Source organism: Bos taurus, chromosome 4, assembly GCF_002263795.3.
Source record: "Bos taurus isolate L1 Dominette 01449 registration number 42190680 breed Hereford chromosome 4, ARS-UCD2.0, whole genome shotgun sequence".
Lineage (NCBI taxonomy): Eukaryota > Metazoa > Chordata > Mammalia > Artiodactyla > Bovidae > Bos > Bos taurus.
The window spans coordinates 102,353,629-102,366,270 of NC_037331.1; the positions used below are offsets into that span (position 1 = coordinate 102,353,629).

Below are 12,642 nucleotides of genomic sequence, written 5' to 3' on the forward strand. Positions count from 1 at the left end.
TCACCTTGAAGGCCATGATGAGGATGATGCCAGGGATGGAGGCAATACGGATAAGCCAGCGCCACCCGATGGTGGGGACGACCACGGAGGCCAGGCCGATGATGAGCAGGGAGCCAGCCAGCCAGAAAACCTGGGGGAGAGAAGGAAGGTTAAAGCCCTCCTTTTTTCCAATAGTCACATGTGGATGTGAGAGTTGGACTATAAAGAAACCTGAGCACCAAAGAATAGATGCTTTTGAACTGTGGTGTTGGAGAAGACTCGAGAGTCCCTTGGACTGCAAGGAGAGCCAACCAGTCCATCCTAAAGGAAGTCAGTCCTGAATATTCACTGGAAGGACTGATGCTGAAGATGAAACTCCAATACTTTGGCCACCTGATGTGAAGAACTGACGCGTTGGAAAAGACCCTGATGCTGGGAAAGATTGAAGGCAGGAGGAGAAGGGGATGACAGAGGATGAGATTGTTGGATGGTATCACCAGCTTGATGGACATGAGTTTGAGTAAGCTCAGGGAGTTGGTAACAGAGAGGGAAGCCTGGCGTGCTGCAGTCCGTGGAGTCATAAAGAGTCAGACACAACTGAGCAACTGAACTGGATTACATGCACTCCATACCCCCACTCCAGGAGCGCCTCAACCTGCATTGTAAGAGGATGAGATGGGACAGAGGCTTTGCTTGAGGAGCGGCCCCACCTCCAGGACTGGATGAATTGGTGAAGTTAATCACTTCTCCATGACTCCGTTTGCTTGTCTACAGGTAGGAGGCTCAGCAAGACAGGGGGACAGCAATGCCATCAAAGTTTAAAAACACCTCAGGCCCAAGACATGGACTTTCTTTTCTTGAATAAATGCAGTCACTGGTTCATAACTCAAGGTACAAAGGAGAGCACTGCAAATGGATTCCTCTTTTCTCCCAGTTTCCTTCCATCCAGTTCCTCTTCTCAGAAGAAACCAGTATCACCAGTTTCTTCCATCCTTCTGAAGCTGTTCTCAGTTCAGTTCAGACACTCAGTCGTGTCCAACTCTTTGCGACCCAATGAATAGCAGCACACCAGGCCTCCCTGTCCATCACCATCTCCCAGAGTTCACTCAAACTCACGCCCATCGAGTCGGTGATGCCATCCAGACATCTCATCCTCTGGCGTCCCCTTCTCCTCCTGCCCCCAATCCCTCCCAGAATCAGGGTCTTTTAAAATGAGTCAACTCTTTGCATGAGGTGGCCAAAGTACTGGAGTTTCAGCTTCAGCATCAGTCCTTCCAATGAACACCCAGGACTAATTTCCTTTAGGATGAACTGGGTGGATCTCCTTGAAGTCCAAGGGACTCTCAAGAGTCTTCTCCAACACCACAGTTCAAAAGCATCAATTCTTCAGCACTCAGCTTTCTTCACAGTCCAACTCTCACATCCATACATGACCACAGGAAAAACCATAGCCTTGACTGGACGGACCTTTGTTAGCAAAGTAATGTCTCTGCTTTTCAATATGCTATCTAGGTTGGTCATAACTTGCCTTCCAAAGAGTAAGCGTCTTTTAATTTCATGGCTGCAGTCACCATCTGCAGTGATTTTGGAGCCCAGAAAAATAAATCTGCCACTGTTTGCACTGTTTTCCCATCTATTTGCCATGAAGTGATGGGACCGGATACCATGATCTTCATTTTCTGAATGTTGAGCTTTAAGCCAACTTTTTCACTCTCCTCTTTCACTTTCATCAAGAGGCTCTTTAGTTCTTCTTTACTTTCTGCCATAAGGGTGGTGTCATCTGCATATCTGAGGTTATTGATATTTCTCCCGGCAATCTTGATTCCAGCTTGTGCTTCTTCCAGCCCAGCATTTCTCATGATGTACTCTGCATATAAGTTAAATAAGCAGGGTGACAATATACAGCCTTGACATACTCCTTTTCCTATTTGGAACAAGTCTGTTGTTCCATGTCCAGTTCTAACTGTTGCTTCCTGACCTGCATATAGGTTTCTCAAGAGGCAGGTCAGGTGATCTGGTATTCCCATCTCTTTCAGAATTTTCCAGTTTATTGTGATCCACAGAGTCAAAGGCTTTGGCATAGTCAATAAAGCAGAAATAGATGTTTTTCTGGAACTCTCTTGCTTTTTCCATGATCCAGCAGATGTTGGCAATTTGATCTCTGGTTCCTCTGCCTTTTCTAAAACCAGCTTGAACATCTGGAAGTTCACGGTTCACGTATTGTTGAAGTCTGGCTTGGAGAATTTTGAGCATTACTTTACTAGCATGTGAGATGAGTGTAATTGTGCGGTAGTTTGAGCATTCTTTGGTATTACCTTTCTTTGGGATTGGAATGAAAACTGACCTTTTCCAGTCCTGTGGCCACTGCTGAGTTTTCCACATTTGCTGGCATATTGAGTGCAGCACTTTCACAGCATCAGCCTTCAGGATTTGAAATAGTTTCACTGGAATTTCATCACCTCCACTAGCTTTGTTCATAGTGATGCTTTCTAAGGCCCACTTGACCTTAGACCTATTCCAGGATGTCTGGCTCTAGGTGAGTGATCACACCATCGTGATTATCTGGGTCGTGAAGATCTTTTTTATACAGTTCTTCTGTGTATTCTTGCCACCTCTTCTTAATATCTTCTGCTTCTGTTAGGTCCATACCATTTCTGTCCTTTATCGAGCCCATCTTTGCATGAAATGGTCCCTTGGTATCTCTAATTTTCTTGAAGAGATCTCTAGTCTTTCCCATTCTGTTGTTTTCCTCTATTTCTTTTGCATTGATCCCTGAGGAAGGCTTTTCTTATCTCTCCTTGCTATTCTTTGGAACTCTGCATTCAGATGCTTATATCTTTCCTTTTCTCCTCTGCTTTTTGCTTCTCTTCATTTCACAGCTATTTGTAAGCCCTCCCCAGACAGCCATTTTGGTTTTTTGCTTTTCTTTTCCCTGGGGATGGTCTTGATCCCTGTCTCCTGTACAATGTCAAGAACCTCCCCTGTTCTAAACATATACAAGCTAATGAGGATACATTTTGTTCTTTGCTTAAAATGGTAACATAGTATAAATATTTCTCAATTCTGCTTTCTGTCCTGAAAAATTTATCTTGAGATTATTTTATATCAACAAAGAGCATGGCAGCCACCCTCATGAGTTGGGAATTAAAACAGGTCCGAGTGTTATCGTGAACATTATTTTCCTAGTGGAAGATGAAGAATAGATGGTAACTCCATTCCACCTCACAGAGATGGAGAGAAGATAATACTTTAAAAGACCCTTTGGGGGGCCACTTACAGGGTAACTATTTCATCACCAAGGAAGTCTATTTTTAAAACAGCAAGAATATTTCAGAAAGTGGTAAGAGCTATAAAAGAAAAAAGTAATGTGAGAATGACTTGTGTGATCAGGGATGATCTTTCTGAAAAAGCAATGTGTAAGAAGGCCAGTAAGAAAAAAAAAGAAGGCCAGTAAGAAGCCACTGTAGCAGACCAGGTAACAGCATATGTGGCACTGAAAAAGATTTTAGTAGTGAAATGATAAGAAAAAAAAAATTTTTTTTCCTGTTTGATGGATTTGGCACATGTTTTGGAGGTAAAGGCAACAGGATTTGCTGTTAGGCACTGCACCAGGACTTCTGTGGTAGCTCAGTAGTAAGAATATGCTCTTCATTGTAGGTAAATATTTTGGGGCGGGGAGGGGCGGGTGGTGCAAAGAAACATCAAAAAGTTTGTTCGGTTTTTCCCTTGCAATGTTATGGGAAACCCAAAAGAACTTTTCGGCCAACCCATTAGCCACCTAAAACCATTGGATTCATCAATTAGATGACCCCAAAAGACCCGGAAAATAAAACCAGCAATGAGAAGATAAGACAATGTCATGACACGGGATCATGACAAAAGCAATGGAAGTAGATGGAAGAGAAAATGTCCACAGGTGAGCCTGAACCAGATCATATCTATTAAATAACATTCAGTGTAAAACCCAACCCCTAACTATTGAAAGTGTGGGCATTTATCTTGACAAAAATAAGCAGAAAGCTGGGAGGGATATAAAGTGTTAGCATTTGTTTGCCTACATTTTTTATTGTTGTTGTCTAAATTTAGTGTCAGAAAAATCAAAAATAAAATTTTAAATATTCTCCTACTGCTTTATTCATCGCCAAATATATTAATATATTTTTCAGTGGGAAGGGTCATCACCTTCCTGGGTCCTCTGAAAGTCAGGGCTTTAGGATAAGGATGACATCAAAGATGGTACAAGGGCACCTAGACTGATGGAGCTTCTGGATGCAAAACCTCTAGTCAGTAGCCAGCAGGGGTCTGAGGAGCGGTGGGAGACATCCTCATCTTCTCACCTGGGGAAACGGCTCAGCTGGGAGGAGGAGATTACAAAAGCGCTCACAGGCACGGGCCAGTTATGCACACTACTGTCCACAAGGGAGACTCTAGAAGGGGTGCTGAGAGTGTGCCTCCACTGAAGACTCAATGGGGAGAGAAAGTTCACACCAGATGCATTCCTGAGCAGCTGTCATTCTAGTGAAACCAGCCAGTGGACTGTTTCCTGGGGAAGGGGTTACTGTGCTCTAAATGCTGCTGCTGGATTAATGGATGATAGAAGTCCTGGCTCAGAAAGCCTTGGAAATGGCCTTTGTGGTCAAGCATCCCTAATGCTTTCTGGCTGGTACCAAGTACCAGGAGTGTGCTGATCAAAGGACCATCAACCGACCAGGAGAAAAACTGGGATCTGAAGACTGGGTAGAATTTGGCTTCACTCACCTGAGACAAGGGGAGCATGTAGCCTCGATATTTTGTAGGCAAGAATTCCGTCTTTATGATTAGCCTAAACAGGAAGGGGGGAAACACAATTATGCTTTCATAAAGCCAAATAACTCATCTTATAAAACAGTCATTGGACTTCCCTGGTGGCACAGTGGAGAAGAATCCACCTGCCAGTGCAGGGGACACAGGTTCAATCCCTGGTCCAGGAAGATTCCACATTCTGCAGGGCAACTATGCCCACGTGCCACAACTGCTGCGTGCCTAGAGTCCATGCTCTGCAACTCGAGAAGCCACCACAGTGAGAATCCCGAGCACCACAACAGTGATGCCTGCTCACAACTAGAGAAAGCCTGCACAAAGCAATGAAGACCCAGCACAGCGAAAATTAAACAAACATTTCTTTAACAAAAAAAAAATCATAATTTTTCTTGTTTCTTTGATAAACAATTCAGAAAAAAATTTCATCACTGTAAAATGATAGAAATACATATGTTGGTCTCTGTCCCTGAAAGTGAAAGATGCTCACTCATGTCCAACTCTTTACAACCCCACAGACCACAGCCTGTCAGGCTCCTCTGTCCATGGGATTCTCCAGGCAAGAATACTGGAGTGGGATGCCATTCCCTTCTCCAGGAGATCTTCCTGACCCAGGGATCAAACCCAGGTCTTCTGAGATGCAGGCAGATTCTTTACCATCTGAGCCACTAGGGAAGCCCTGGTGGTGGTTTAGTCGCTAAGTTGTGTCCAACTCTTGCAACCCCATGGACTGTAGCAGAGCCCAGGTCTCCTGCAATGCAGGCAGATTCTTTAGCAACTGAGTTATAAGGTAAGCCCCTGGAAAGCCCTGGTTCCTGCTAATATTTGGTCTTTGACGCCAGTCCCCGACACAGAGTTCCTGAAAACCTTGGGATTTCCTGGATGATAGGCGCATCATTTATTCCAAGGAGGTGATGCTTGATGCATCCTAGATGGTGGCTGGTCTTCAAACACTAAGGCATGATTAGAATCTTGGAATTTTCAGCCCTATCCCCCCTCCTCTGAAGAGAAGAGAGAGGCTGGAAAACTAATTAATAATCAATTATGCCTACATGAGGAAACCTCCATAAAAATCCCTAACAAACAGGATTCAGAGAGCTTCCAGGCTGGTGAACACAGCTATGTCCTAGGAGCATCATTCAGTTGCTAAGTTGTATTCGACTCTGCAACCCCACAAAATGTAGCATGCCAGACTCCCATTTCCTTCACTGTCTCATGGAATTTTCTCAGATTCATGTCCATTGATTTGATGATGCTATCTAACCATCACAAGAGAAGACTCTACACATGGACATCACCATGTGGTCAACACCAAAATAAGATTGATTATATTCTTTGCAGTCAAAGTTGGAGAAGTTCTATACAGACAGCAAAAACAAGAGCAGGAGCTGACTGTGGTTCAGACCATGAACTCCTTATTGCCAAATTCAGACTTAAATTGAAGAAAGTAGGAAAAACCACTAGACCATTCAGGTATGACCTAAATCAAATCCCTTATGATTATACAGTGGAAATAAGAAATAAATTTAAGGGACTAGATAGATCTGATAGACAGAGTACCTGATAAACTATCAGGATACCTGATAAATTATCAGGAAGTTCGTGACATTATACAGGAGATAGGGATCAAGACTATCCCTAAGAAAAAGAAATGCAAAAGAGCAAAATGGCTGTCTGAGGAGGCCTTACAAACATCTGTGAAAAGAAAAGAAGCAAAAAGCAAAGGAGAAAAGGAAAGATATATCCATGTGAATGCAGAGTTCCAAAGCATAGCAAGGAGAGATAAGAAAGCCTTCCTCAGTCATCAATGCAAAGAAATAGAGGAAAACAATAGAATGGGAAATACTAGAGATCTCTTCAAGAAAATTAGAGATACCTAGGGAACATTTCATGCAAAGATGGGCTCAATAAAGGACAGAAATGGTATGGAGCTAACAGAAGCAAATGTTAAGAAGAGGCGGCAAGAATACACAAAAGAACTATACAAAAAAGATCTTCATGACCCAGATAATCACAATGGTATGATCACTCACTTAGAGCCAGACATCCTGGAATCTGAAGTCAAGTGGGCCTTAGGAAGCATCAATACAAACAAAGCTAGTAGAGGTGATGGAATTTCAGTTGAGCTATTTCAAATCCTAAAAGATGATGCTATGAAAGTGCTGCACTCAAATTAGAAAACTCAGCAGTGGCCACAGGACTGGAAAAGGTCAGTTTTCATTCCAATCCCAAAGAAAGGTAATGCCAAAGAATGTTCTAATTACTGCACAATTGCACTCTACTCACACGCCAGCAAAGTAACGCTCAAAATTCTCCAAGCCAGGCTTCAACAATACATGAGTCATGAACTTCCAGATGTTCAACCTGGTTTTAGAAAAGGTAGAGGAACGAGAGATCAAATTGCCAACATCCATTGGATCATCAAAAAAGCAAGAGAGTTCCAGAAAAACATCTATTTCTGCTTTATTGACAATGCCAAAGCCTTAGCCTGTGTGGATCACAATAAACTGTGGAAAATTCTGAAAGAAATGGGAATACCAGAAGATGGCGGAGGAATAGGGGAGGGAGACCACTTTCTCCCCCACAAATTGATCAAAACAACATTTGAACACTCAGAAAAACCCACAAAACAACTTCTGAATGCCAGCAGAGGACATCAGGCACCCAGAAAAGCAGCCCATTGTCTTAGAAAGGAGGTAGGAAAAACTATAAAAGATAAAAAGAGAGACAAAAGTGGTAGGGACGGAGCTCCGTCCTGGGAAGGGAGTGTAAAAAAAGAGAGGTTTCCAAACACAGGAAACACTCTTACTGCCGAGTCTGTGGCGAGCCTTGGAACCACAGAGAGCAACATAACTGGGAGGAAAAATAAATAAATAATTTAAACCCACAGATTACGAGCCTAATGGTAACTCCCCCAGCAGAGAAACAGTACAGACGCCCGCATCCACCACTAGCACGCGGGGGCTGGGCAGGGAGGCACGGGCTGCATTGCTTAGAGTAAGGACCAGGCCTGAATGCCCCGAGGGCAATCTGAGGGAACTAACTCCGGACAGCAAACCAGACTGTGGGATAGCTACCTCGCAAAAAGCCCTAACCTAAGACACTGCAAGGCTCACTCACAGAACAAAGGACTGAGCAGAGCTACCCACCTGCAGACTGGCCCATCCCCTTCTGGTAACAGGCAGGTGAGGGCAGCCAGAGCCAGAAGAGGGCAATCACGGCCCCAGAGAGGCATTATCTACCAAACTGCAAGCAGGCTTCATTCCTAACCAAGACTCCTTGGGATTCTGGATGGTCAACATCCGCCTGAGAAGGTGCGCAGGTTGTACACCCAGAAAACCAAGTGGCAGGGATGGGGAAGACGATAAGTCACAGCGACCGCACTCACCAAACACCTCGTCACCTGAGCTGCTTGGACCTTGGAAGGGCACAAAACGCAGGCCCAACCGAGTCTGCACCTCTGAGGACTACCCAAGTACCTGAACCTGAGTGGCTTAGACTTGGGAAGTGCGTAAAACCGAGGGCAGGCCTCAGACAGTTCCCAGCAGAGTAACCTAGAGCCTAAGCAGTGTAGACAGGGAAAGCACACACACCGTGAGCGGGGGCAAACCCAGTGTGGCCGAGACACTGTGAGCACACACCAGTATTTGTTTGCAGCGTCCCTCCCTCCCCACAGCACGACTGAACAAGTGACCCTAAAAAAGCGTCCACCACCGGCCCCTTGCAAGAGGGCAGACATTAGACACTGAAGAGACCAGCAAACAGAAGAAGCTAAAACTGAGGGAACATCTTGGAAGTGACAGGTGCAATAGATTAAAACCCTGTAGATAGCACCAACTACATAGGAAGGGGCCTATAGATCTTGAGAAATATAAGCCTCATCAAGGAACTATCTGAAAATGAACTGACCCCACACTGCCCACAACACCACCAGAGAAAGTCCTAGATATATTTTTACTATACTTACTATCATTCTTTAATTTTTTAAATTTTTTTTTATTTTTAAGCCCTCTATTACTCCTTTAATTTTCATTTTTATAACCTACTATTAGCTGGAATCAAGATTGCCAGGAGAAATATCAATAACCTCAGATATGCAGATGACACCACCCTTACGGCAGAAAGTGAAGAGGAACTAAAAAGCCTCTTGATGAAAGTGAAAGTGGAGACTGAAAAAGTTGTCTTAAAGCTCAATATTCAGAAAATGAAGATCATGGCATCTGGTCCCATCACTTCATGGGAAATAGATGGGGAAACAGTGGAAACAGTGTCAGACTTTATTTTGGGGGGCTCAAAAATCACTGCAGACGGTGACTGCAGCCATGAAATTAAAAGATGCTTACTCCTTGGAAGGAAAGTTATGACCAACCTAGATAGCATATTCAAAAGCAAAGACATTACTTTGCCAACAAAGGTCCATCTAGTCAAGGCTATGGTTTTTCCAGTGGCCATGTATGTGTGTGAGAGTTGGACTGTGGAGAAAGCTGAGCACTGAAAAATTGATGCTTTTGAACTGTGGTGTTGGAGAAGACTCTTGAGAGTCCCTTGGACTGCAAGGAGATCCAACCAGTCCATTCTGAAGGAGATCAGCCCTGGGATTTCTTTGAAGGGAATGATGCTAAAGCTGAAACTCCAGTACTTTGGCCACCTCATGCAAAGAGTTGACTCATTGGAAAAGATTCCAGTGCTGGGATTGGGGGCAGGAGAAGAAGGGGACGACAGAGGATGAGATGGCTGGATGGCATCACAGAGTCGATGGACGTTGAGTATGAGTGAACTCTGGGAGTTGGTGATGGACAGGGAGGCCTGGCATGCTGCAATTCATGGGGTCGCAAAGAGTCAGACACGACTGAGCTACTGAACTGAACTGAACTGATTACTTTGCAAAAAATAAAAAAAAGAGAGAGAGAGACCCTAATTTTTAAAGCAAACTTCATATATATATATATATATATATATATATATATATATATATAAAATAATTTTTGTAACTTTTTTTTCTATAATATTGAATTTTTGAAAATACAACCTCTACTCTAGATTCTTAATCTTTGCTTTTTGGTATTTGTTATCAATTTTGTACCTTTAAGAACCCAATCTTCAGTACCCATTTTTCCTTGGGAGTGAGATTACTGGCTTGACTGCTCTCTACCCCTTTGGACTCTCCTTTTTCTCAACCAGGTCGCCTCTATCTCCTCCCTCCCCCTTCTCTTGTCTACCCAACTCTGTGAATCTCTTTGTATGTTCCAGACAGTGGAGAACACTTAGGGAACTGATTACTGGCTAGATCTGTCTCTCCCCTTTTGATTCTCCCCTTTATCCTCCTATTGGAGAAGGCAATGGCAACCCACTCCAGTACTCTTGCCTGGAGAATCCCATGGACACAGGAGCCTGGTAGGCTGCAGTCCGTGGGGTCGCTAAGAGTCAGACACGACTGAGTGACTTCACTTCACTTCACTTTATCCTCCTGGCCACCTCTGTCTCCTTCCTTCCTCTTCTCTTCTCTGTATAACTCCGTGAACATCTCTGAGGGGTCCAGACTGTGGAGCACACATAAGGAAGTGATTACTGGCTAGCTTGCTCTCTCCTCTTTTGATTCTACCTCATCTCATCCTGGTCACTTCTATCTCCCTCCTCCTTCTTCTCTTCTCCATGTAACTCTGCAAATCTCTCTGGGTGTCCCTCACTGTGGAGAAACTTTTCATCTTTAACCTAGATGTTTTATCAACGGTGCTGTATAGATGGAGAAGTCTTGAGGCTACTGTAAAAATAAGACTGAAAACCAGAAGCGGGAAGCTTAAGTCCAAATCCTGAGAACACCAGAGAACTCCTGACTCCAGGGAACATTAATCGACAGGAGCTCATCAAACTCCTCCATACCTACACTGAAACCAAGTACCACCCAAGGGCCAACAAGTTTCAGAGCAAGACATACCACACAAATTCTCCAGCAACACAGGAACATAGCCCTGAGCTTCAATATACAGGCTGCCCAAAGTCACTTCAAACCCATTGACATCTCATAACTCATTACTGGACACTTTATTGCACTCCAGAGAGGAGAAATCCAGCTCCACCCACCAGAACACTGACACAAGCTTCCCTAACCAGGAAACCTTGACAAGCCACCCGTACTACAACCCCACCCACAGCGAGGAAACTCCACAACAAAGAGAACTCCACAAACTGCCAGAATACAAAAAAGCCACCCCAAACACAGAAATATAAACAAGATGAAGAGATAGAGGAATACCCAGCAGGAAAAGGAACAGGATAAGTGTAGCCAAACCAAACAAAAGAGGAAGAGATAGGGAAGCTACCTGATAAAGAATTCCAAATAATGATAGTGAAAATGATCCAAAATCTTGAAAACAAAGTGGAATCACAGATAAATAGCCTGGAGACAAGGATTAAGAAGATGCAAGAAAGGTTTAACAAAGACCTAGAAGAAATAAAAAAGTCAATATGTAATGAATAATGCAATAAATTATATCAAAAACACTCTGGAGGGAACAAATAGTAGAATAACAGAGGCAGAAGACAGGATTAGTGAGGTAGAAGATAGAATGGTAGAAATAAATAGAGAGGGAAAAAAAAAAAAAACGAATTAAAAGAAATAAGGACAATCTCAGAGACCTCTGGGACAATGTTAAATGCCCCAACATTCGAATCATAGGAGTCCCAGAAGAAGAAGACAAAAAGAAAGACAATGAGAAAATACTTGAGGAGATAATAGTTGAAAATTTCCCTAAAATGGGGAAGGAAATAATCACCCAATAATCACACAAGTCCAAGAAACCCAGAAAGTCCCAAACAGGATCAACTCAAGGCAAAACACCCAAGACACATATTAATCAAATTAACAAAGATCAAGCACAAAGAACAAATATTAAAAGCAGCAAGGGAAAAACAACAAATTACACACAAGGGGATTCCCATAAGGATAACAGCTGATCTTTCAATAGAAACTCTTCAGGCCAGGAAGGAATGGCAAGATATACTTAAAGTGATGAAAGAAAATAACCTACAGCCCAGATTACTTTACCCAGCAAGGATCTCATTCAAATATGAAGGAGAAATCAAAAGCTTTACAGACAAGCAAAAGCTGAGAGAATTCAGCACTACAAAACCAGCTCTCAAACAAATGCTAAAGGATCTTCTCTAGACAGGAAACACAGAAAGGGTGTATAAACTCAAACCCAAAACAACAAAGTAAATGGCAATGGGATCATACTTATCAATAATTATCTTAAATGTAAGTGGGTTGATTGCCCCAACCAAAAGACAAAGACTGGCTGAATGGATACAAAAACAAGACCCCTATATATGTTGTCTACAAGAGGCCCACCTCAAAACAAGGGACACATACAGACTGAAAGTGAAGGGCTGGAAAAAGATATTCCATGCAAATAGAGACCAAAAGAAAGCAGGAGTAGCAATACTCATATCAGATAAAATAGACGTTAAAACAAAGGCTGTGAAAAGAGACAAAGGACACTACATAATGATCAAAGGATCAATCCAATAAGAATATATAACAATTATAAATATATATGCACCCAAGATAGGAGCACCACAATATGTAAGGCAAATGCTAACAAGTATGAAAGGGGAAATTAACAGTAACACAATAATAGTGGGAGACTTTAATACCCCACTCACACTTATGGATAGATCAACTAAACAGAAAATTAACAAGAAAACACAAACTTTAAATGATACAATAGACCAGTTAGACCTAATTGATATCTATAGGACATGTCACCCCAAAACAATGAATTTCACCTTTTTCTCAAGCGCACACGGAACCTTCTCCAGGATAGATCACATCCTGGGCCATAAAGCTAGCCTTGGTAAATTCAAAAA

The 12,642-nt window shown here is 42.9% G+C and overlaps 1 protein-coding gene across 6 annotated transcripts in view; it reads right to left on the reverse strand.

Annotated features, from left to right (window-relative positions):
* SVOPL (SVOP like) overlaps positions 1–12,642 on the reverse strand; it is a 134,673-nt gene that overhangs the window by 98,423 nt on the left and 23,608 nt on the right. For all 6 annotated transcript variants that reach the window (XM_024990678.2, XM_024990677.2, XM_059885576.1 and 3 more), the window contains 2 exons: positions 4,738–4,801; positions 5–130 (listed from right to left, as the gene is read on the reverse strand). In XM_024990678.2, coding sequence (XP_024846446.1) covers positions 5–130; positions 4,738–4,801 — 190 coding nt within the window. The remainder of the gene's footprint in view (positions 1–4; positions 131–4,737; positions 4,802–12,642) is intronic.